Here is a 25977-nt window from a genome sequence, read left to right as displayed (position 1 = left end):
GCATGCCGCAATGGGTTAAGGTATAAGCCGGGGCAATTTGACGCTTAAGCGCACCGCTGCACAGTCGCAGCCTCAGTTTGTCGGCGACAGTCGAACGTGGAGCACGAAATATTCCGGTACGCGAGGAGTCCGAGTTTGAAATCGAAATTGAAGCCGAAATCGAATCGAATTGAGTTGAATCGAAGTGGCGGGCCAAAGACTCGGGCCACAAACTTGAACTTGCCCAACACTCGAATTACAAAGCCAATTACATAGTGCAGCGAAAAGTGTTCAAGTGCTTGAAATGGTGATCAAAGTAATGCCCAGAATTAATCAAAGAAATGAAAACGATTTAATGCCATCAAGTTGACACATTTACCAGTTGAATCTGTTGAAAATTGCGCACTGCAGTTGATGTCTTGTTGAGTCATTCATTCAGCAGGGTTCAAGAAAAATATGTGTGTCAAATATTTGTCTGTTTGCTGGTGAAATATTTGCACAGCCCCAGCTTTTGTTAATGAAACTTGGGGCCTCTGTGGGCATAAGTAAGCAGATGCCTTTCGAATGTGCCTGGCGAATTTGAAAATAGTTTTGAATTAGTTCCGTTTTGCTGGCTGGCTAACTGGCTGGCTGTCCCGGCTACTTATATAATGGGTCAAGCGAAATTTACTGTTAAACGGCGCACGCCAAAAACCACTGGGCCATCATCTTTTGGCCAACTCTCGCTTTCTCACACCTCCGTATCTGTATCTCTCTTTCTCGGGGTTTATCTCTTCATTTCACTTCTCTCCAGCCATTTGGCTTAATTTTTTCATGTTATTTTCTCACTCAATATTTACCTTTTTTGTTTTGCTCGCCGCTTACGTAAGGCGTCTTAAGCCCGTCTGGCCGGCTCCAGGCCAAGTCTGCATCCCCACCACCTCCAACTCGGCCCGAATCCCGATCCCAGTTACCTTTCCAACTCCCTGTGGTCAGCTGGCCAGCTTTTCAGAGTTTTCCCGACCCGTTTAAACGTTTAGACCAACCAAAGCAGCTGCCCCTCTCTGACAGACTCTCTCTTATTGCAATTACCAACTCTTCAATTGGCCTGCTCATTACAAAATAGCCACATTTTGGTATTGGAATAGTCGATTTTGGCCCATTCGTTAACAATTTGTATGCAGCATTTCGTAAATTCCAAGTCCAATTTGCATATGTTTCTTGTAATCATAAGTGCATATTTTAATACCCCCCATTTATGGCCAAGAGAAAAGCCCACAGCTGATCGGTAGATCTCTCTCTTAGTGTTTCTCTGAATATTTGCAGCTGGTTGGACAGCTTTCAAGGAAAGTGCAAGTGTTGCCATGGCATTGTCGCAACTACCAATGGCTTAGAGATCTCAGAGAAAAAGGCCAGCAGCAATGTCGTGGCTTAAAGTAAAAGAAGGAAGTGGCTCTGGGTTACTGGTTTACTGGAGGCGTGTTTATTGTGTTTATTGGCTATATGTGTTATGGCCCAGTTAAACGAAACTGTTAAGGAAGCGGAACTGAATAATTAACACCCCTACTGGCTTGGCCAAAAGTTTTCCATTTTTAGTTTGATTAACAGATTTATGGTACCCAACGAAAAAAAAAAGTTCGTTAGCTTCTTTGGGACCTTCTCGCCCTGGTTTCCGGTCTTGCCATTCAATTAGTCCATTGTCATTGAGTCTGAATTTTAATGTAAGAAACATATATAAAACAAATTCATATTCATACACGCCATACCATAATGTGTGGAATAAACCTAAAGCCATATGAATTCCTAATTAATCATACGCCCTGTGAGCATGCAAAATATTTAGTGACCTCCCGTTAAGGAAAAAATAACACGGCAATAAAAACAGCGGCAGCAAAACAAAATGGTATAATGTCTGTATTAGTTCAAGACAAGCACAGTGAACAAATTCGAAAATAATCGCAAGCAATTTAAATTGAGACCACCGCTGACAGACTTGTGGTGGAAAAGCTGAAAACTGAGCCAAGTAAACTGACTGTGAGCCAAGTTGAGTGGAGTCAAGCGCAAGAGCGTCTTAAGATTCGAGCCCCAGCTGTTGACATTCGCGTCTTTATCTTGGCCCTGACCAAGAAGTTGGCTCAGAAGCGTTGCGCACTTCGATTCGATATTCGGTTCGTTTTCGTTTGGCAAACACATCTGGCCAAAACACGGGCCATCGACTAATGCATTATTCCGATTTGTTTACCCAGTCGAAAAGCAAACGCACAATGACAACCACTGGACTTCGGCCGATGCTGAGCCTCCTGCTTTTGGGACTGGGCCTAATACTCTTCTGCGATGTCAGCTCCTCGATTGCCATAGCCCCCTCGACTTTTGGCACGGCTATAGCACGTGCCGGGAAGATCTCCAACCAGCTTAAGGTGAGTTTAAGAACCCTTCTTTCCATAACATACCTGCCGGATCTTAGAACAGCTTGTATAACTTAAGCAGAGACAAAAGAAGCTTTACAAAGCGTGCCAGTTTTGGCCATTTCTGGCTGACTCGGCCACTTTTTGTGACTTTGACATCGTGTCGCAAATTTGTGGTCGCTCCAAAAGTAATTCAACACCTGAGCAGACGCTGCTTTAGGGCCAACTGTTTTGGCCAAGTTGTCTGGCTGCCGGTCACTGCATTTACATGTGCCTGCTAATGGACTTTATGGCTGACCAAACAGCAAACAAGACTGGTCAATTGCGCGGTTCTATTGTTTTAAGTTGGGGGAAGTGAAGCGCGTGAAAAATTGTTTGGCACCTGCTAATTAGACAGCCAGTGGCCCAAAACATGTGGGAGGTCGAGTGGGGCATACAAATGAGGGATGGCCTTCTGAATGCGAGTTTATTCAGAAGCCATTTAGAATATATGCAGCTACTTGGCAAACCAATGGCTAACTCAACTTTGGTGCAAACACGATGCCCTTTTAATACACAAATTGATTTTATTACCTCGTCCCCAATCATCAATTAGTGCCCATCACGAGGATAAGTACGCCAATTAAACTATAGAAACATTTCCGTTTGCCGGTCAGATAACATTGACTGATAAAAGGCCAACATCAACGACAAGCCGGCACAAACACTACAGAATGTACATGAACAATGGCCAAAATGTCTGCTCTGTGTCATTGCGTGCCTTACATAATACAGCCATAAAAAACAATGATTACAAACACTAAAAAACTGAACAAAACAAACCGAAAAATGTATTTAAAACACCAAACAGCCGACGGACAGACTGTAACAAGTGCAGCTCTAACAAGATGGCAAAAATGTTTTAGGATGAGAGATTCGAATAGGGGAATACCTCTTAAGTGCATGGAATTATCTTCAATTCATTTATAAAACAAAAATAGAAAGAAACCATTTTCCTTTAAACAAATGAAAATATTGCTCTTAATTCGTTTATAAAATTCTTTAATGCGATAAAGTCTAACTAAATGGTAAACCCATAAAAATTGGGGATATCAATTATATTTAAATTGTAAAATGTTTACCATATGATCATCTGAGTATAAGCATTAATTAATAAAAGTATACCAAATTTTATTAAAAAATAAATAGATTTAACTTGCATTTAAGCCTTGCATACCTGCATTCTTCCAACTTACACGGTACTTTAATGACTGCCGTTTGAAAGCGAAAAATCGAGGAAAATCGAGGAGCAAGTGGAATTTAATTCAAAAGCCTTCAGGCCGTCGAAAGCGCAACAGTGGCAGTCGGAAGAGCGAAGCGTTGATCCCGGGTGCTCAGACTTTTAGCGGTGACTGTGTTCGTTTGGCAGTCAGTGTCACTCCTCCAGTGCGAGTTCAATAAATCAAAGTTTACGGCTCCTCGTTCCATTGCACTTGTCGGAACAACTGCAACGAATTTGTGCGGCTGTCAAGCGGTTGCATAAAACAAAAGACAACTCGAACTCGGAGTCCCCTGGCTTTTTAGCCCCCTTTTTCGACATCATGCCCTGCCCCCGGAATTTGGCCCGTGGAGCTGCGATCGCGGCTCTTTTGCTGGCCACTGGTCTAATTGTCTTGGCAATTTGTGTGCAGAGACCGAACAAATCCGAACCCGGCCATCGAATCATAGTCACCGAGCAGAGAAAGTCAGCCGCGGAGGGGGAGGATTGGGTTTCGGGCTTGGATGGCGGTGATTTGCAAGATTTGCGGGCCAAAGCGTTTTTTTTAATCGCCACCACAACAATATCGCCGGAAAATGGGAAAAATACAGAGAGGAAAAACTCTTCCGGGTCACTGGACATGCGCCAAATCCCCCAAATGGCCAGTTCTACCACGGTTCGTATTGAATATGGTTCTTATGCAACAATTGCATCGCTGCAGCGCTTTCTACCTGCATTTCATTCGCTTTTATTTTTCGACTCTCGATCGTGGAAGCGTGAAAGCGGCACCCATTGCATAATGTTTGCATTGTAAGCGGCGAAAATATTATGCGAGATTCGCAATGCAACAAGGCAGACTCTCACTCATTTGCATATTAGAGCAGCCGAAAAGCCAAAGCCTGAAATCCAAATCAAAATCTCAGCTTAAGATTGATTGGCAGACTTAAATTATTTTCCCAGCACTCTCGAGCTTTATGCGTTAAACAATGACCCACTTCTTAAGCGCCTTTTAAGCCAACGTTTGTTTTGTTATCGAATACAAAAAAACACACAGAGCCAACAAGCGCATTAAACAGTTATAATTAAAGCCAACATCGATCGGATATTGATAGGAAACTGTTATAAACCAGCTACACCCACATTAGCATAGACCCCGGACCACACACAAAATACCGAAAAAGTAAACAAGACGAAATCCGAATACCTTTCAAGCAATTGAACTAGATTCCATATGGTTGGTCTTATAATACCACCAATATTCACCTAGATAGAGTATACAGCATAGCACACATAGCACATAATTAGCATAACAACAGAGTGGTTAAGGTGAACTTGAATCTCGGTGCTGCACAGCCACCGACTGACGTCTATTTGTGCCATGAATCACAGCCAAGTATATAAGCCCATTTTGGCCCGGGACACACGCCCATTTTATTTTGGCCTGGGAACTGAGATCGGATTGGATTGGATTGGCGTTTCCTCTGGCAGCACGTGACTCTCGATGTTGGTGTTGCTAATGCCGCTGCCTAATTGCCGCAAGCCGAGCATTTGAGTTATGCAAATGGCATTTCAATTAAGCCGAGCAGTCGGTGAAGGTTGAACGTTGACAGTTAACGCCGCTGTACAAATCGGACAGCCCCAAAAATTGTCATCGAGCCCGATGAACTTGGACTGGGCCTCAGCCTTTGCACAAGGGGCTGCTGCATGTTTTGCAAATTGCTGTTAACTGCACGCTTAAAAATGCTTAATATGGAGCGATTTAAGTTGCATGTTAAATTTTAATTTTCAAAAGGCAAAAATACATTTAAAATAGGGGTCAATGTGATCTTAGTACAGGAAAATAACACACTTTTTTAATAAATATTTTGTATACATTATAGTTTTTGACACAGCCGACATTCTAAGAGATTAAAAGTAAATATGAAATATAAAATAGCAATATTAAGTAACAGTCCATTTACGTGGGTTGATTCCTAGATTCGAGTTTAATGCTTTATGTACATTGTACATATATTTTTTTATCATTTTTTGAATAATCACAGCATTTTCTCTCTGTGCATACTAAAACTCTTTGGAATTTGCAATTGCAGGAGACAACGGCCTGGAAAACCCTGACATCGCATCCGAACTCGCTGGTGCAACTGCTGCCATCGAGGGCCATGCGAGTGGTGCAGGAGGTGGTGCGATCTCTGCGGGTAAGTCTCCATCTCCATCGGCCTTGACCCATGGCCAAAGCAAATGCCAAGCTTTAAACACAGCCTCTTTGGGCAGCCGAATTGTGGTCAAGTGGTGGCCAAATCAAATCTCAACTTGAACATGGCCAGCTGGCCAAACATGGAGGCAGGTGCAGATTGGGGCTGAGGTCGACTCAATAGCAAAGAAAGAGCTGACATTTGCACACACCCCCTAGATGGCCACTAAGTCAAGAACCTGGCAGGTGAACGGAGGCGGGAACTGGCTTTTTGGCTATTGACCGAGGCGGTTGCGCAACTCTGGCCAGGCACATGGCATACTTCTTTGTGCCGGTTCTTTTCGAGTTCGCACTTCAATGCAAATTGGTTGCGCAACTCAGATTTTTTGCATTCGCAAGTGGCAGCCAAAATTGGTGGGCCTTGAAGTAGATTTCTTGAGTAAAAATTTATTCTAATCATTGGTTTTATATATAGACTGACATTGCTTGCTAAAATCATTCACAGAAAGAGCGTGAGATCGTGGCTACCACCTCACTGGGAAAAGTTAGGGGTCGCTATCAGAAGTATCGATCTGGAGAGAGGGGAGGCTACTACAGCTTCAAGGGAATGCGCTATGGAGCAGCACCCACAGGAGCCAGAAGGTACCAGATTCTAATCTTTCACAAGATAAACTTCAATATAATAACATCTTTTATTGCAGATTCCGAGCTGCTGAGCCGGAGAAGCCGTGGTCAGGCATCCGAGATGCTTCTCGGGAGGGTCAGAGTTGTCCGCACAAGAACATGATCCTGGACACCTTCAAGGGAGATGAGGATTGCCTGTTCGTCAACGTCTTCACCACTCGCATGCCCAAAGAGGAGGAGTCCGGGGAGCAGCCCAAGCTGCCTGTGATGGTTTGGTTACATGGCGGAGGCTTCTCCTTTGGTTCCGGCAACTCCTTCCTCTATGGACCCGACTACCTGGTGGCCGAGGATATCGTTCTTGTGACCCTCAACTACCGATTGGGTCCACTGGGATTCCTTACCGCTGGACCAGATGCCCCTGGTAATCAGGGTCTAAAGGATCAGGTGCTGGCTCTGAAGTGGGTTCGGGACAACATTGCTGCCTTTGGCGGAGATCCCAACCAGGTGACCGTTTTCGGAGAGTCCGCTGGAGCCTCGTCTGTCCAGTTGCTTCTGCTTTCGCCACAGGCCAAGGGACTTTTCCAGCGAGCGATTTCCCAAAGTGGTTCGGCATTGAATCCCTGGTCCATGGCGGCCAGTTCAAGTCAGCGAGCTGCCCGTTTGGCCGCCAATCTGGGTTATGTGGGTGCCAACAACACCGAGGACATCCTCGACTTCCTGCGCAGGGTTCCGGCCATGAAACTGGTGGAGGCAGCTCCAACCACCATAACCGCCGAGGACCAGAGAAATAACATTGGTCTGCCTTTTGTGCCCGTGGTAGAGGGATACTGGAATCAGGATTCCCAAGAGGAGCAGTTCTTGGAACAGCCCTTCTTGACCCAACATCCCAGCGACATGTACCACACGCAGAATTTCAACAGTGATGTTTCCTACATGACGGGCTACAATACACACGAGGCCATGCTGTTTATAAGAAGTATGATCATATCTTAGGATACACAAAAATAAACAATAACTAATAATTATCTCTTTTATAAGGACTTCGGAAGAATCCCCAATTGCTAAGCATCATTGAGAACGACTTTGGCCGCCTGGTGCCTCAAGATTTGAATGTTACCCAATCCCATGATAGAGTGACCCGTGAGATAAGATCTTTTTATCTAGGCAGCAAGCATGTGGGCATTGAATCGGTGGATGAGATGATAGCAGTAAGTCCAAGTTCAAGTTTGGATATATACATAGATATTTATAAATTTTTTATCCCCGACAGCTCCTCACGGATCTCATGTTCCTTCAGGGAATTCGTAAGACGGCCCGGAATCATGCCAAATACGGAAATGCCCCCGTTTACATGTACCGCTTCTCATTCGATGGATCTTTGGGTCTGTACAAACGGATGTTGGGGATTCCCCGACCTGGAGTTTGCCACGGCGATGAATTGGGATACCTGTTCAAGTTCGGGTTTTTCAACCTGAGTCTGGATCCCAAGTCGATGGAGGTGCAGGTCAAGAATCGCATGGTGCGCATGTGGACGAATTTCGCCAAATACGGGTGGGTAACCGAGATAAATGTAATCTTTCTGTAGATATAACTACGATTAATTGCAGCTCCCCCACGCCGGACATCGAGGACCCCAATCTGACCACCAAGTGGACTCCCATCGATCCCACCAATGTGATGAACAGCCTCAACTACATGGACATCTCGGCCAATCTGGCGATGAAAACGAATCCCGAGCCGGAGCGTCAGAGGTTCTGGGATGAGATGTATCAGCACTACAATGGTGCTGCCATGTGAAAGGACATCAAATTACCGTCACAAAACACATAACACACACCACACACTCACCCTCACACTTTCGTATTGCCATTTTGTGAAAGATCGCGCGAAACCCAGAATATTTAATTGCAAAATTCATTGTACAATTTTCGTAGTTTCTAGGAATTGTTAGCTTATACTTTTAGCTATATAATTAGCAACTAGCTCCTAAGTGTTTCAGCATTTATCCACACCAACACCTATCACTCTCATAACCCAAAGTCAAGATGTCTTTCCTTACTACACGTGTATCCACAATAACCAGGTGTAAATAGTCAGAGTCTATCTTATGCATAATGCATTTTGTAAATTAAAATTATTTTATTATTATTTGTATGTGCTTTTTCATTGGATGGTGAGAAAACTTGATTTTTTAGTTAAAATAGTTGAAAATATGAAGTTGTTATCTTTTCTGTACTAGACTTATATTTATATAAATTGAATTATGGCGCTCTACAAGTATGACCGCCTTCTCTTTCTTCCATATATTTTTTAAATAGACCAAAGAACGCAATCTATTTTGCATCTACGTAAAGGTGGATGAACAAGGTGCGTATACGTTCTGTATTTTACACACGATTTCTACCCTCGGTTTGAGTCATTGATAATGACATTTCAAAATGGGTATGGAATAATTTTAGTGTGGACTCAACCCATATTTCTCCGAATATCACTGAGGGCGGCAGCTCACGTAGTGACGAAACGCACCAACAATCGTATTGTATTGCGAATCCGAATACCCGACTAAGAAAGTACAATTGAGAAAGTGTATTTACCAAGTGGATCGTATAATTTTTGTAAGTTGACGGTGCGATTCTCACTGGTTTTTTACCTCGTTTGGAGGTGATTTTGTTTGATTTTATAAGTGTAATGTTTAAACTCCCTATTAACTATTTAAATTTTTGTGGTGTAAAGCAGACTGGTGTGGATAGGGCAAACGTGAACCAGATAGAAACCGGTGCCCTGCCGTCCAACTTAATATTTCGCATCATTTTAGCAATAAATATATAAATCTCTCAACAGGGGGTTAATTGAGAAAGTCAACCGAATCGATTTGTCGACGATTACAGAAATAGCCGTTGCGTTGCGTCGGCTAAAATGAAATTTACACCCCAGGATCACTAAAGTGTCACTATGATGGACTACAAATTTGCACTTGGCGCGAGTTAAGTGGCCCGGCCGCCAATGGATTACCAGGGGGCATCTGCGAGTTCATCCAATCCAAGTATCCAAGAATCGGGGGTCGCACACACACAGTGGGCGATAAAGCTGATTATTCAATTATACCAGCGGCTTTGGCGCTCTTCATTCGCGTCGAGTCGCTGCCATTCACAATTTAGTGGATCGTGCATAAATTTTCCCGGGATGGGGGATGACGGAAGAGCATTGAGCGAAAAGCCCCGTGTTTCTACCGCATAGAAACTTAGCTAGCCAAGCGATAGCCTTTCAAAACTAGGAAAGTTCAGCTAGACAGCAAAGATAGCAAATCATTTTTTTTCATATTTTTCAATCCTCTGATTTTGATAATTTTTTTCAACGATTTGGCGCGTAATGTCTGAGAAAGACAAGATTTTCCAATCCAAGCGACTGCAGCCCAGCCCCCTGAAGGCGTTGCGGGTGTGCTTCCTGCGGAATGGAAACCGATACTTCCAGGGCGTTAACATGGCTGTATCGAGGAGCCACTTTAAGGACTTCCAGACCCTGCTGCGGGCGGTAACCGAAGCATTGAGACGCCACGTGGTCCTGCGATCGGCCGTCATAAATATCCTACGGATCGATGGATCGCCCCTCACATCGCTGGGTTGTTTCTCCGAGGGCGACATTGTGATCTGCTGCTGCCAGTACGAAGAGATGGTTTGGGTTGAGTACAGCGTTAACAAGGATTTCCAACGGCAGATGGACTTGCAAAACCGTTGGCACCAACGTAAAATATATGGCGAAACCCTGGAAAAGATCAAGGCCCAGGATCTGCCCGAGGCCATTCAGCTGTACATTAATAATCTTAAACCCATGGTGCAAACTGCAAGGACGCTGATCTATAGCGGCAAAACAAAGGCAAGCAGGATGAAGTGCATTGTGAAGATGGTGAATAAGCAGTACATGAATTACACCTGCGAGGATCCCTATATAGAGGCGGATGTCCTGCGTCATCTGCAATCGCACCCGAATATTGTGGAACTGATGTACTCTGTGGAGGAGGATAGGTATATGTACATGGTGTTGGAGTATCTGGACTGGGATGTGGAGGAGGTGCTACAGGAACACGGTTCCATGTCGGAGGAAAATGCCCGATCAGTGGTGAGGGGCACGGCGGCGGGACTGACTCACATGCAGCAGTTGCAAATCATTCATCGGGATATTAAGCCAGAGAATCTGCTCATAACCTTCTCATCCACTTCTGGGATTGACTTCGAATTGGTCAAGATAGCCGATTTCGGCATGTCTGCATACTACCGGGGCAGCAAGCTCCATTCCTGTTGTGGAACCCCTTGCTACATGGCTCCTGAATTGGTAGCAGAGTCGGGATACGATTACCAGGTGGATGTATGGTCACTGGGCGTGACCCTCTTCCAAATGCTCTATGGCAAGCTGCCCTTTGGTAATTTCTACCAAAATGTGGTGGAGGTGTATGCGGCCATCATGAGTGGCGAGCCCAGCTATCCCAAGGAAATGGAAGGTCCCCTGAGTTCAGAGGCCAAGGATTTGATTGACGGTTTACTGATGAAGAGCCCCAGCAAAAGGCTTACCATCGCAGAGGTCGTCCAACATCCCTTTCTAGCCCAGTAGCTTTGCTTTTAATATTGTTAAAATTCACAGTACGTTTAGGTTTGTTTAGGTTATCAATAAATTAGAAAAGTTTCCAGTTAGGCACATCACAAAGGCCCAAGATTTATGGCGGTGGTGAACGGTTTTAATTGGCTTGATGTCGTTGAAAATCAACTACGCATGACTTTACCGATGACTGCACAGTGATATTTGTTTGAATATATCTCGGCTATTAACGTCACAATTTATTTATTATTTGTGTTTGCACAATGCAGCCGAAATGCGCGTGAGTCTGGGGGTAAACACTCGGATATTACGTATACGACACCTTGTACGAATTTGAGTCAAGATACAAAATACAGACGAGGGCCATTGTTTGCGCTGTCTATTTAGATGGAGAGCCTAGTACATCTGATAAATCAGAACCTTCCGGACCAACCTATCGATATTGCGACACTTCATGAGGGGCATACAAAACATCAAGCATACGCCACCCCTTCCTTCCTCGTCACAACCTCAAGGTCGCCTGCATTGAGAAGTGTCTCTGCCTTCTGATTTCGTTGATAAGATGAGCTTATCGCACTTATCTTCCGCTTCGCTTTCAATTTACGAATCATTCCAATTGAACTTATTCCGCGGCAAAGCCACAAGTTGTATCTTTCAGTAACAGTATCTGTGAGAGCATCACCATATATTTGCAGTGTGTAATTTGCTCTCTTCCTGAACATGTGTGTGTTTGTGTTCATTTACAGCTCAACGCTTTCTGTTCACAACTTTTGTTTAGTTGGAAAAATGTTCTTTCAGTCGGCCGTCATTTAATCCATTGGTCGGACTTGCGGATCCGTAGGTCTCGCTGTGACAGTCGCTTTGTGGCTGCGGCTTCTGCGGACTGTGATCTCCCGGTCTCAGATCATCTCATTCCTGAAACGACACGCGACTAGAAAACAGAGCGAAGTCCGCAGAGTTCGTAAAATAATTATAACTACAATGTTTCCAAAATATCTTGAGGCTCTTTAGCAAAACAATGCACATCTAACGTAAAATCGCTTAGAAGGTGTCAATTAATTGAACTTTTTGGAGGTGCTAAAACTACTTAAGCCAAAACGTGTCAATCACTCGAAATTCAGATTAAAAATCCAAGGTGCGTGCTCTGAATTTGCAATTATATTCAATATACCGAAAAGTGTTTGCCTCAAATCTTGTGAAAAGTACAGAAAGGTGCGAAAATTGAAACAGTTTACGGAAGTGCCCAGAATTTCAGTAACTCAACTTTTGTAATTTATTCAGTTGCCTAAAAAATGAATACAAGTTATAGCGAGTAAGAGCTATTTTTATGGTTGAATAAAATGGCATATGTTTGCTATTCAGGCCATAAATAAATGAAACTGATAAAATATCTTAAAGTTTACTTTGCCATCAAACCGCAGAGATCTGTGAGAATCAGCTGACAGCGCTGGCAAAAAAAAAGAAAATAGATTTCTCGCACCTGGGTTGCACTTATCACAAGTTTCTGTTTGCCCACTCGACGCTTGAGTTACTGCTGCCAAATAGATTAATTGAAAAGGCAACTCCTCCACTCGACCTCCCACAGATGCGATTCAATTTCTCCACCCACTCGGCGGCGCCCACCACAACAACAACCACGCAGGCAAATGGCGGCGATAAGGCGGCCCAACCTCTGAAGAAGGCCATCGAAGCGGATCCCGATTCGCTGGACAGTGTGATCAGCAATCCGCAGTCTTATCCCATTACCATAGTGCCCAATCGGTCGACCAGCTTTTATGGCCTATCCCCAAATGGCAAGGCGAGTGGCTTCCCGCGATCCCAACCGAGCTGCAGGTGAGTCTATAGCCATTTTCTAATCTATTTACCCGGCCTAAGTGATTTGGTCAATAAATACCGATTAGTTAGAGCTGCTCTAATTGTTTGGACCAACTCAGACCACTTTAACGTCGTGTCGGCCTGGGCGGAATCGCCTGGCTAGGAGCTTCAGTTTCGTTCAACACCGCGAAGTTAGAACGTCTTTTTAGCGAGATGCAGGTGCCGCTCAGCGATGTCCAGGTCCTGCAGGATCCCGCCGATGCCGAGACCCTTGTGGGCGGCGACAAGGAGGAGGAGACCTTTGCCCACATGAAGGAGTGGAAGCGCCAGTACATGCGGGGCATCTCCCACACGCCCTCGCAGGCGGGAGTCTACTACGAGGCTCTGAAGGGATCCAGCCACTCGCTGGCCAAAGGGTGCGAATTAACAAAGCTACAGTTAAAGTGTCTCAAGATAGATTTAAAATCTACCCAGGGCTTAGTGAAAAAAATATCTTCAATCAAATGCGATCTATTTCTTAAGTGATTCCGTTCCAGCATCTATGGCCCAACTTTTATCAGTGTTTTAGTGTTTCTCCACCTTGAATTAGATTATTTGATATACGATACTGTTCTGCTTTTTACTTTCAAATCATGCTGCTATAATTGTATCTCTCTTATTAGGCGTTGAAAGAAAAAATAATCATTTATTCTCTATAAAACTAGTAAAAAACTAATTAATAATTTTTTGGCAAGCAATATAAATGCATTTAAATTAAATACTATACTCCTACTTTCCGTTTGATACCGGATTTCCTTAATTCGAAGGAAAATCGCGAAAGTAAAAATAGGAGCTTCGGGCAACAATTACCCAATTACTCAAAGTTCCGCCGGCTTTCCGCCCAGTAATTAGCTCGTCAAGGGGCCTGACATTCAACTTGAACTTGCCGACAGTCGCTCCATCATATTGCTATCATCAGCACAGTGCGTCCGTGTCACGTTGCGCATCTTTTGGGCTTTTTTTTCTAGCTGATTAGCAAAATGCCGCCCGCCGTTTGCGGTTGTAAATTATATGGCTACGCCCACAGGTTCCACTTTGTTTTGTGGACTGCAGATTGCAGTGCAAATGATTTAGGGGCGCGTTACGAATGCGATTCATTAGGCCGGGCATTCAGTCTTTTTGTCTCCTCCGAATCTCGACGGCATCTCGTTCTCACACTTGTCACCTGCTAAACGGTTGGCCAAAAAGATTTCCCAATGGATATACATAGCTTCCCTTTTCCCAGGCATTTTCTTTGCACTTAAGCTATACAGATTTTATTTCTTTCTTTTTTTGTCTATTGCGTGGGTCGCTCAATAATGAATTTAATAAGTGCCGACACTCTTCAAAGCGTAAGCATGAATCATCTGGCACAAATTTAGCTAGCCGAGCTCTAAATTTGATTAGCAATCGGCACAATGCCAATTAATCGGCTTGTGCAAGTGTCAATGTGGGGTTAAGGTAATTGGCATCCGAGAAATGCCGGGTCATGTGGGTGTTTGCCACCGGTCGATGCCTCCAGCCCTCTTAAAAAATGCATTGCTTTGACAAGCTGAGGTAATAAATCAAACAATTTGTGGGTGAGCTGCAATTAAGTGCCATAAGCAGGGATGGATCAGATTGCTCTGAATCTGGAGTCCGATCTCAATCTGTCCGATTTGTCCGCCTTGCGACAATGCGACATTGGCATTCGCGGCTGGCGGCGTTAATTAGATGCACTTCTCGTGTGCCCAGTCCAAAAACAAACGAGTGCAAATGCGCACACTTAATTTACACAAATTAAACAACACAATGTCCAGACATCCAATTTCATCTGACACTTGCATAAATCATAGAAATCATATTCATTGCCATTTGTTAAGAGGAAGATGGATAAAGATGTTAAGGCAAATGTGGATATGGTAAAATAAAGTGTTTCAAGTACTTGCACTGGCTTAAAATATGATAAAATATAAGAATTACTAAATCAACAATTTGAAAGCATTACTTTCAATGGTTAATGGGTCTGATCAAGTTCAGAAAATAAGGGAAATCAAGTTTGCTATTTAATACATCATTTATATTTTTTAGCTGGGAAGCGTGCATAAAAACGTGTAAATATAATTAAAGTATTTCTTGCTCTGTTTTAAAACAATTATCGCTTAACAGAATTTGAAAATGTTAATCTCCAGAAAAACTTCTATGTTGATATGTCATGATATGATTGAATTATGATTCAAAAGGTTGCACACTTTTAGGCTTTTTGTAAAAGATCTTTATTCTTCTGTTCGCAGATCTCGCAATTTCCGGCCTGGCAGCATGAGAAGAGTTCGCCGGCGAGCGGTTTTCAAGAATGGAGACTGCAATGTGGTGCAGAAGCACCTCCAAAGACGCAGGGTTCGCTTCCTGCAGGACATGTACACCACCATGGTGGATTGGCAGTGGCGGTGGACCCTCCTGGCCTTCGCCCTCAGCTTCATCCTTTCATGGCTCTTCTTCGCGCTCATCTGGTGGCTAATCGTCTACACACACGGAGATTTGGAGGAGCCCCACATGCCCGATAACCAAGGTTCGTAAGCTCTTAGAAAATTATAAAAAATGTATTAAACTTTCTCCACCTTTCAGAGGAATCTGGCTGGGCGCCCTGTGTCTCTGCCATCGATGGCTTCACTTCCTGCTTCCTGTTCTCCATCGAAACGCAGCACACGATTGGCTACGGAGTGAGGACCACTTCCCCCGAGTGTCCAGAGGCCATCTTCATGATGTGCTTCCAGTCCATTTACGGCGTGATGTCATCCGCCTTTATGGCCGGCATTGTCTTCGCCAAGATGACGAGGGCCAAGCAAAGGGCTCAGACTCTGTTGTTCTCCAAACACGCGGTTATTTGCCAGCGGGATGGCTGCCTTTCCCTGATGTTCCGTGTGGGTGACATGCGAAAGTCCCACATCATTGGAGCCGGCGTGAGGGCCCAGTTGATAAGGACGAAGAGCACCAAGGAGGGCGAGGTGATGACGCAGTACTTCACGGAACTAGAGATCGGCACCGATGACTCAGGCTCCGATTTGTTCTTCATCTGGCCTATGGTCATTGAGCACAAGATCGACGAGAACTCGCCGCTGTACAATCTGAATGCCACCGATATGCTGCAGGATAAATTCGAAATCGTGGTGATCCTCGAGGGCACCGTGGAGTCCACTGGCCAGAGCACTCAGGCCAGATCTAGCTACATAAATACCGAGATCCTTTGGGGCCATCGCTTCGATCCGGTGGTGCTGTACAACAAGGATCTGCAGGCCTACGAGATAGACTATGGTCGTTTCAACGAAACCACTCAGGTGGACACTCCACTGTGCAGTGCCCGGGAGTTGAACGAGATCTACAAGATCCAGGAGGGATTCCGCACACCAGGTAGGAGATAGACGAAAGTCCTGTTTAGATTATGTTGTATATTGTCCTCCATCCAGCAGAAACCACCTTCACCATGCGTCAACTGTCCCACAATCATTCCGATCAGGCCTCCTAGGAGGGTTCAGTGTTTCGTCCCCCGTGTTGCTATAGTTCGTAATCGTTTTTGTCCCATGTGAGTTCGCTTATTCATTCGTCATCGAAGTCTGGACCTATAATACATTGAGGTTTTCTTACAGCCTACCCCTCGCTCCAATCCAAGTGCTCCTGCAGTTCCGGCTATCAGACACCTGGAAGGCAGTCCAGCCTGCGCTGGCAGCTCTCGGTGCCCTTGTAGTGCTCCTCCCCGACTATCCACACACTTGGGAGCACCCAAGTTCCCCTACGAAAATAAGTTAATAAACGCTTTAGTTTGAGTCTACACCCAAATTGCATGTCCCTGGGTCTCTGGGAGTGCATACAAATGACACATAATTGCCCCGCTCGCTGCCGGGTAGCAGTTGCATTGGGGACCAACCCACTCATTAGGCATCATTAATAACCCGGCCATATCAATGCGAGAGGTGCCAAAAACTGCCCAGCACACGCACACACACAAATAGTGTGCAAGAAACAAGTTCGTTGCCTGAGTCTTTTGTTCGTGGGCGACTAGGGTGAGTATTTCACATAGAGGGTGTTCCAGGCCATGGCGCTAGGTAAAAAACATTCATATCCTTTTAATTGAAATTGAATCAATAACTCTTATTTGCGCAAACTAATCAACACTAAATTATAACACTCACAGAAAAACAACTTGAATATTTATTATCGCATTTATCACCGCTCCCAGGGTGGATATCTAATGAAATGTGGGTGTGGGTCAGATGCCTGGTATGCCCGGGCCTATGCCCGGGCCATAAATACAATGCCAAATTTCAGCAACTCTATTACAACTCACCCGAAAAAAATTAAAGAAAAATAGCAAAAAAATAAAAATCGGAATAAAAAAATAAATAGGAGCGCAAACGAAATCGAAATGAATGTTGGCTGCCAAAGGCGGGGGCTGTCCCAAGGGGTGGAGTGCAGAATGGTGGTTCAGTGGCTCACTGGCTCGGTGGTGCAGTGGTGCTGAGTGGTGCTGAGCAGCGTCCTTAACCCAGTTTTTGGGGCACAGTTGCCGCCGAGTAGAACCAACCAGCCAGGCAGTCATGTGGGGCGCGCTTTATGTTTAATTACTTGTTAAATGTTTTGTCGCTTTTATCAGCTCACATGCTTAAGAGCCCCATTAGCCGGAGTCGAGCACCCACTACCCCTTGTGACATGCGTCGCTTTTGGGCATTTTGCGCCTTTTGACTCCGGGGCTTTCGCAGGGGGGCATACGAGACATAAATGTCGATGGCCGCCCGGGCTTTTTGTGTGATTGGCTTCGACGAAACGTGCCGGCTGATCGACAGAATTAAAATATTATTCGCGCATGAACCGTTGCAGGCAACGAGCACCGCATGTGGCACACTATTTGCGACTTCCACTGCGACTTTGCCTCCGACTGTGGCACGTTTCGAAGACAAAAGGCGCCACCCAAATGGCTCCACTCCACTCCACTCCACTCCACTCCAGCCACTTGGCCCCGCGGGTCATAATTCCCTCTGCAAACCCCCGAAAAACGTTTGCCAGTTGTGCCAAACAATTTCTCGTGTAATTTTTAATGTGCTGCACAAACACGCGAACAATGCATGAACGTGGTCCGTTTGTCAGGCTAACCATGTCGAATGCTCCTCTGAATTGACATGGAGACATGGATAGACATGGTGGACCCATCTGCTAATGGGCCCGGGAAACTGGAGCAACTTCTAGTGGTCAATAAAGTATTTTTGAGGTTTTTTAAAATAGGAATTAATACAAATAAAGAAAAAGTAAACAAAATGTTGGTTTAATTTAGTGTCGATTTCTTAATGTCATGTTAACGTTCCTGGTTTGTAACATGTACATTCGGAAAACAAATTTGTCTTCCTGAAGAATTCAAGTTCATATTAACTTTCTCTGACAGATAACAAACTGCAACCCTAACATGACATTCAGAAATTGAAAGCAAATTGTAATTATATTTAGTACTAGTATGGATAACATATCTAGACTCCCCAAAACATCCATCCTTAAACCCGATCATAACTCCTCAGCTTCAAAATTTGACAGCCAAGTGGCGACAGTGACTGCGGCCTAATAAAGACATCAATTGCGAGGATGACTCAGGTGGCTTTTGGCCCGAAGATCCGGAGGCAGGGAGCTGATAAACGAAGTTGCAAAACAAGCTTAAAATTAACTGCGGCCGGCAGTGCGAACAAAACAAAAGGTAGAACATGCTACATAACTCATCCATAATCAACACTGTTTACATAAATTTCAAAAATTATTACACGGCAACGGTGGCCAATGGGGATTCCAGCTCCATCAGACTGTGGTTCGTTTCGGAACTGGGAATGGGACGCTGACTGGGACTGGGACTTCGAACTGGACCTGAAACCGAAGCTGAAACTGAGCAATGGGATCGGGGAGAGCGCGTGATGAATGCTTAAATAATGCGCTTAACCCTGTGCGAACATAATTTATGGTGTGCGGATATGCATGAGTACAGTACAAGCCAGTCGGGCAGCAACACACGCTGTTTTCATTGTTATTACACGGACGTTGTTGCCGTTGACCAATCTGTAAGCCCTCTCCGCTGCCGGTCCACTGCCATTTTGGCCAAATTGATTAATTACGGTCATTCGGGGACGCAGCAGCGCTGCATAAGTAGCATAAAATGCCATAAACCCCCGGCCAGGAGTCGCATCTCGAAGTCATTTGCCACTAAGGACAAAAGCCGCCAAAAAAGCGAAATTACTCAGGCGTAGCGAACGGAGCGGGATCTTCTTCAAGAGATCTTCTTTGGGCCAGGTCGCAGCTTGAGCCTTGCCGGCATATGCCGCAATTGATTTAAGTTACCCCGAATGGCCAGAGAGGGGTTAAAGGGGGCCCCACAATATCGTACATAACCAGAATGTATATATAATTGTGAGTCGCCTCTGGGCGTGCTGCATGTTCTGTTGTAAGTAATAAGCATTTTTATGTCGCAATTGGCCAGGGAGGGGTTAAGGGCAGGCCGAAAAATAATGCTTAACACGCCGTTGCCGCTGACATGCTCAACTTGATGATGATGCTGCCCAGCCGCGGGCCTTAAACCACTCCGCTCTCTGCTTGAATAATATTGAAATTAATTATTTTTGATGGAAATTATTAAGTAATTTTTATGTAGCCATAGCTCGTTGGGCTCCTCTTGCCTCGTCCCCCTAATTAATTGTATTTATTAAATAATATAATAAATTAGCGCTTGCACTTGTTGTTATGCTTGCTCCAATTAAGGAAGTGCCACTCCAAGACGATCAAAATGTCGGGTCTGAAGTCCCCACCAAATTGGCTATCGGGTCAACCGGTTTTGGGATGTTTTTTATTTTGGTTATTTCGCTGTGGCCCGGCTTTGTTGATAACGCGCTTTAATTAAAAATCTGCATACATTTTTGGGCAGTTGCAAGTCTCGCTGCCTTTTTTCCCCCATATCGCGAAGACCCGCCAAAAAAATATCAAAATCAAAAGCGGCACAGGCTCTTTTATGACAGATCTCACTTTAAAGTTGACGTCCGAACTGTCAAAAAATAACACTTCAAGTCTGCGGAGAAGACGCAGTTTCTTCGTTCGCGGCCGTAAATTTATATTATTTTGCTGGATTTCTGATGTGAAGTGAAGTTAATTTAACGGGCCTCGACTGGCACAAAAGAAATTTAACAATAAGGTTTAAGCTTCCACTTGATACACAAGTGTTTCTTAAACAAGTACTTCAAAAGGGCAAGGGCTCTTAAAAAAGATCATCCGTTGTTATGGATTTTGTTACCGTTTTGAAAATTATAGATCATTCATCGATCCAGCTTGAGCTTTTGGAACTTTAATGCATAAAGTCACTTCCAGTTGATGTTCAATTTTTGCATGCCTATCCTTCATGGTTGCTTTAACGAGTTCCAGATAAAAAAAAAGCCGTCTTAATTTTTCAAAATTATAACCTTCATGCTTGATTGTTTTCTGACGAAGCTGGATGCTTGACCAGAAAGTTCAAAGGCCTCAAAATCAGCTTGTACTAACTAGGCAATATAGCTGTGCCGAAATTAAAACCATGAATCACTACGAGGCGTTCATAAAAAGCATTTATAGGAGCCTTCTATTCAAATGACCAATACCCAAATGTGTAATTTTATTTCCATCCCAACTTCTTGATGGGTTTTTCAACGGGCCCTTTCACATTTGCACATAATAATGTTTTGGGCTTTGGGTTTTTTGGAAAGTCTTACTTTGGAGGCCTGTGAAAATGATCTCAGATCCCAGATTCGGAACGAGATGCGATGGGTGGGGATTTGGGCATTTTCAAGATGATTCCATAGGCTGTAAACAATTTGCAAACGACCGGGGCTGCTTTATCTTAATGATGCATAATAAAATTATGGCGGCAATCAGCCGAAATCAATAACAGACCGCAGAGAAAGTAATTATTGGCCGATCAAGTGGCTCCGACACCCGTCAAATCAGCGGCCTGGCTCTTATCCGATAAGAGGAGCTTTGGGTTAAGACGCGGCCGAGATGAAAGTGGCCATGGGGTGGGGCAGGTTTTAGGAGCCCAGGAGTCCAGGAGTCCATCTGCTGCTCGTTTGCGCCCATCGTCACTTGATTGAAGGCCCAGAATGCAGGAGCAGGCAACAAATCAACGCTTGGATTGCATTTTTTCTTCCATATTCCAAACTGACCTACAGCAGCAAAGGCAGATCGCAGATACCAGTTCCCTGGACCGAAGTTTTATTGATGCAAATTGCATGCCCTGGGCCCTGTAATCAGTCCATGTCCGAGGGCCCTGTGCGTGCAATTTGAGCGACAAGTCGATCCCGCCAGCCAGAAACCCAAGGAATTGGGTCACATTTGGTTGCGAGGAGCTCACTTAACCGCGATGATTGGCCAAATGGGAAATGACTGGTGGCGGCGCCACCTAGCGCCCGCTGCCCGAACCAAGTCAATCGGCTTGATTGACAGCCCCTCTTTCGGGATGAACGCCCTTGTCGTCTGCAGCGCTGTCCTTGCACCATGTAACGAGCTTTAAATAGCTTCAATTACAGGCAGAGATTGCATAATACCCAGCTGGGATTCCTGCTCCTGGTTTCCCCCCGCCTCCCCCTTGGAGGCTTTGAACTTAATACTGGCAGACGGACAGAGCTTGACGAACGACAACGGCACGCCAGGAGGTCATGTCACAAAAATATCCATTAACACATCATAAAAATTAAAAATTAAGAAACCATACGAGCGAGGCAATAAAACCGCAATGCCTGTAAAATAAAATATAGTATCTGTACGGTGGAATAAAAACGCCAAGGCATGCCAAGATAATCGCAGACGAGAGAGAGAAAAGTGAAACCGGTAATTATGCATTATGTATGCACGCCACCAACGCGGCGGATTAAATGAGGAATGAGGAGCTGGGGACCAGTACAGGATGGCCAATGTGAGCCAGAGCCGGCTTACTGTCTGCCCACGCTAAGTAGGAAACACATTTTTCGCGGCTTTTATTTTTTTCGGCAATTTACGTGCCTTGGCGCGCGACCCGCAAACAAAAGACTTAAGCGACGAACCAGCAGTAACATAAATTTCACTTAATTGCAGACGGCAAAAGCCAGAATGCATTCAATCGATAAACCGAGTGCAGCGAATAAATGAGCCCAGCACGCTGGCAAAATGCTTAATGCCTTGAGGGCCTGCAAAAGTATGCAAGGCACATAAAATTAAGTAAAACAAAAGCTGCCCAGAACATTTATCTCCACTTCGATTGAGCCTTCCATTGAAATGCATGTGGAGCAGTTCAACGTCTTCCGCCTGAAGATCGCCGCTTGCAAATTTGTCGCAAGATCAGCAAAACCACTTCCCAGTAGCAGTGGCTCATTTTCATTGTGCCGGGGCTTATTTCTCACTCGCAGGCAATGACAGTGAATACGAGTACACTCGGAGAAATTTTACTGTAAGCATGGTAAAAAAACCATACGCGAACTCCAAATTTGAACTTTTTCGGTTTCGGAAAAAATTATAGCGAAAGGATATCATATGGGGGTCAATAAAAATATAATGTAACTAAATTGTACAGAACTATTTAAAGATTAAGAAATACTTTGCCTCCACAAATCAATTTATTCGGATATTTTATATTTTTTTGGGAGCTAAATTAATAAAAGTTAATATAAATTTATATAATATCTTACCCTTACCACCACACAAACTTTTGAATTCCTATCACTTTTCTTCAAGTGCACCCTCGCACTCGAAACTTGTTGCCTTGCTTTTTGGCCATTTTTTCCCTGCAAGTGTTAAAGTCAACAATCGTGAGAAAAGAATTTTATTGTTGTTCAGCCTGTGTGTGGGGCTGCACTTTTTTCGTGCCTTTTCAGTCTTTTTGTTTATTTTCATTTTACGGATACTGAAGGTCACTCAGCTTTATGCCTTGATTGCCGACCGCGGCTGGGCCAACTCCGGGGCTCAAGTTGAATTCTGTTTTCGTATCTTTTTGGCCTTTTTTCGGCTGCATATGATGCCTGCCAGCCAGCCAGTCAGCCCCAAAAAGTTGCCTTTGTCTCATTTTATTTTGCTTTTTCTGGCCGCCGCTGCCCCCTTTTGCCGCACTCATGTTAAATTGTCCGTTTCATGTTTCTGCTTAAATGTCAGTTGTAATTTGTTGTATTAACCCATACCACATGAATTATGTTTAGTTCGAATGTAATTGATTTGAATGCAATTTGAATGGCAACAACACACAACACAACACAACACGGCAACAACAATGGCAACAAAAGTGCAGTACCGGTAAGTATTAACAATAACACAGCCACAGGAGCGTCGTCGGCAAGGCAAATTGAAAATTGCCCTCAACTCTGGCCGAGATTAAATGGAATTATGCAAAAGAGCTGCCTGGGAACGGTCTGCGGCGATCCGAACACGATCTCAATGAGAACTTCATCAAGAACTGGGTGCAGCTGGGATGAAGTGCTGAGGTGTTGCCTTGGCTAACAATGTTATCGATACATGTCGGCAGTAAGTCAAATATCGCATCACGACCACGTGACAACCCTAGCCTCGCTTTTTTGGGGGTCTTTTAGTGAAATGCTTAGTACTCAAAAAATCCTAACTTAAAAAATCATTCTGTACATTAGATATTTTCTATTACATATAACATCATGTCGGAATATTTTGCTATATATATACAAAGCAAATACTTAATGTCACAGCAGGCCAAGGGTTGTGAATTAAACGAGCTGGTAACCCCCAAAGGAAATTTTCACTTCACCAGCTGAGCGACGTCCTTTATATGTGTGTCCCTATATTTTGTAGTCCAAGCCTGTGGAACAAAAAAAACCGTGATACAAGTGCATCCAGTACGCGAACTAATCCACTAATCCGATTCAGATCTTGTGACCATGACCGCTAACCCGTGCATATTCTGTTTAGATGAGCAGAGGCTTCCGCACCGCATATCCTGCGGTCACTCCTTCTGCACGGAGTGCTTCCAGAGGTACTTGGAGCTCGGTCGGGACTCGCGGTGTCCACTCTGCAGACGCGACTTCAGGCCGGTCCTGGAGCCATCCCCTCTTCCAGATGAGACCTCTCCAGAGGAACCCGGACCTGAGAACGAGGTGGACACGCTGGTGCTGACCCTTTCGGAACAGGAGTGCCGGTTCTTTGAGCAGCTCTACGGGGACTTACGATTGGCCAGCAGATGGGACTAGATGGAGTAGGAAGAGCCTGCCAACAATATGTGATTCTTGTTATTTTTTTTAGATATCGATTTGTATATATTTATACTTTATGTGCGGCAAAAACCTTGTCAGAGTTTTCTTGCAAAGTAATGCGCCAATGATGAAAGATTGCTGGCGAATACTTTTGTGAATAAATCACAGTGACACGGGGGATACTATATGTAAAGTTTGAGAACTTAAAATAAATTGCCTTTACATCAAAAACTATTATTTTTAATTTTTCTTAAAGTCAAGAAGACAAAACTTAGACTAAATGAGGAATCTTTATTTCTTTTCTTAGGTTGAAAAACTGCCCATAAGTTCTTGAAAATTAATAAATCATTAAAAATGATAAGCCAAAAACTGTGGTTTTCATTACATTTATATTTAGTTTTCTGTTTGTAAATACATTTTAAGTGGAACCATATACGAAAAGTCCTAAAATATTTTCCACCTCATAAAGAAACTGAAAAACAAACTCCTCAAATGCCGCAAAAAAACCAAAATAAGTGGGTCTTCCGGGGCAGATTTCAGGCTAAGTCAGGTGCTTAGCCCGGCCAAAAGCATTGCCATGTTCTCGGCTATCGCCATCTGCTCTTTTCCGGCGACTGCTCATCCATCTGCAGAGGCTGGAGCCCCGCCATCGATCAGCATTTGTATCTGCTCGTGCAGGCGCAACTTAATTAGACGCTTAGACTGGCTAATTGCCGCGGAGTCGGGGCTGATAAATTGATAAGCCCGGCCGGCGATGACCAGCTAACGATGGCCATTAGCAGAAGTGACAGCGGCAGTCGCAGCAGCCAAACGGGCGGCTGAAAAATGGTGCAAAAATGTTTATTAAATGTCCATGCCTGACCGGCGGTCAGTGGAGCAGGCCTAGGCCTAGCCCAACTTGCAACATTTGCTGCATTTACTGCATTTGTTTGTTTGCCGTTGTCTTTTTTGGCGCTTTATCGCACGAATCATTTCTGGCTGGCCATTTTGACAGCGTTTTGAGTCAACAACATGGCGCATGCAGCAGATACAAATCTAAGCGGCACATTATGCAACGGCCGAGCGATCGTGCAAATGCTAAGAGCCAAAAACTATCTCATGGATTTGCGCAATTTGTCATCCTGGAATCGGAATCTGAATCGGAATCATAGTCTTTCGGGGGGGGATTGGAAGTCCAGGGAGGTGCTTTTCTGGGAGTGCGTGTGTGCGGGCGTGGCCGGCAAAAACAGTTTTATTGATAAGACTTGCCAGGCGGCTTCGATATGGCATTTAGTTGGCCAATTATTAATGCCCCTTGTCGCCGGGCTGCGTGTAATTTGTGGCAGTGGTTCGAGCTGCTGAGCTGCCGAACTGCAGTCTGCAGTCACTGAAATGCGATACAGATACAAGCCAACGATTGCTCATTTATGAATGTCCGGCGATGGCCGCGATGTGCGATCGTCAATCTTCGAACTTAGCCACGCTTACATGTGATTTAACAAGCTAACAAGCTGTGGCTTTATCGCCGATTAGCTGCTCGCGATAGCATATGGTAGCCTTATAGTCTAGGCCAGGGTTCATCGAACGCTCGGGCTTTCAACAGATCAGAGCATGAGGCACATGCAACGTGCCACATTTTTAGCATTTTTATTATCGCAAGTCATTTGTCAAATTGCTAAACTGACATTAAAGCCGCCTTTCCTGTGGGCTGATAAACCAATTTGACATTTTAGCCGGCTGCGATGATCGATGGCTGTGCGAGATTCCCCCGATCCACCCAAAATCCAACTGGGAGTGCAGGCTGGTGACATTTTTGCGCCAATTTCGGTCGCTGGGCCATCAGTTAAGAGCCCAGTTAAGAGCCCAGCCATCAGCCATCAGCTCGGGGACCTCAGACCCTCAATTCGCATTTTTCGCTTTCAGTTTTGTAGCTTTTCGCCTCGTTTTTTTTCG

The 25977-nt window shown here is 44.5% G+C and overlaps 4 protein-coding genes across 14 annotated transcripts; all 4 read left to right on the top strand.

The window, feature by feature from the left end:
• On the top strand, positions 1–8563 carry LOC119558965 (esterase B1). Of its 5 annotated transcripts, none has more exons than XM_037872148.1 (8): positions 1–116; positions 2205–2375; positions 5691–5795; positions 6297–6433; positions 6493–7391; positions 7454–7623; positions 7686–7966; positions 8023–8563. In XM_037872148.1, exons 2-8 carry the CDS (start codon positions 2223–2225, stop codon positions 8210–8212), a joined length of 1935 nt encoding a protein of 644 aa, XP_037728076.1. In that variant the 5' UTR covers positions 1–116; positions 2205–2222; the 3' UTR covers positions 8213–8563. The 5 variants fall into 5 exon arrangements, with proteins under 5 accessions (XP_037728076.1, XP_037728074.1, XP_037728077.1 ...); XM_037872146.1 differs by lacking the exon at positions 1–116 and adding an exon at positions 277–295; XM_037872149.1 differs by lacking the exon at positions 1–116 and adding an exon at positions 1806–2126.
• Positions 8564–9674: 1111 nt separating this feature from the next.
• LOC119559048 (serine/threonine-protein kinase DCLK1) lies at positions 9675–11157 on the top strand. Its single transcript, XM_037872179.1, has one exon. The coding sequence runs from the start codon at positions 9785–9787 to the stop codon at positions 11018–11020; it is 1236 nt and encodes a 411-aa protein (XP_037728107.1). The 5' UTR covers positions 9675–9784; the 3' UTR covers positions 11021–11157.
• A 636-nt stretch (positions 11158–11793) lies between these two features.
• On the top strand, positions 11794–16645 carry LOC119559020 (G protein-activated inward rectifier potassium channel 3). 6 transcript variants are annotated; one of them, XR_005220612.1, is made up of 6 exons: positions 11794–12140; positions 12591–12838; positions 15112–15386; positions 15443–16225; positions 16282–16397; positions 16462–16645. XR_005220612.1 is itself a non-coding variant. In XM_037872159.1 (5 exons), the coding sequence occupies exons 2-5, from the start codon at positions 12591–12593 to the stop codon at positions 16557–16559; spliced, it is 1404 nt and encodes a 467-aa protein (XP_037728087.1). In that variant the 5' UTR covers positions 11794–11962; the 3' UTR covers positions 16560–16645. The 6 variants fall into 6 exon arrangements, 3 of the variants coding, with proteins under 3 accessions (XP_037728087.1, XP_037728080.1, XP_037728095.1); XR_005220616.1 differs by having other exon boundaries at positions 11795–12140; positions 16285–16397; XM_037872159.1 differs by lacking the exon at positions 16282–16397 and having other exon boundaries at positions 11794–11962.
• A 6892-nt stretch (positions 16646–23537) lies between these two features.
• Positions 23538–24124, top strand: LOC119562934 (postreplication repair E3 ubiquitin-protein ligase RAD18). Of its 2 annotated transcripts, XM_037876088.1 has the most exons (2): positions 23538–23691; positions 23765–24124. In XM_037876088.1, the coding sequence occupies exons 1-2, from the start codon at positions 23625–23627 to the stop codon at positions 24040–24042; spliced, it is 345 nt and encodes a 114-aa protein (XP_037732016.1). In that variant the 5' UTR covers positions 23538–23624; the 3' UTR covers positions 24043–24124. The 2 variants fall into 2 exon arrangements, with proteins under 2 accessions (XP_037732016.1, XP_037732017.1); XM_037876089.1 differs by lacking the exon at positions 23538–23691 and having other exon boundaries at positions 23734–24124.
• Positions 24125–25977: the final 1853 nt, after the last annotated feature.

This window comes from Drosophila subpulchrella, chromosome 3R (assembly GCF_014743375.2).
Source record: "Drosophila subpulchrella strain 33 F10 #4 breed RU33 chromosome 3R, RU_Dsub_v1.1 Primary Assembly, whole genome shotgun sequence".
In the NCBI taxonomy this organism is placed as follows: domain Eukaryota; kingdom Metazoa; phylum Arthropoda; class Insecta; order Diptera; family Drosophilidae; genus Drosophila; species Drosophila subpulchrella.
The sequence above is the reverse complement of the archived record's forward strand: the minus strand, read 5'-3'. Positions and strand labels throughout refer to the sequence as shown.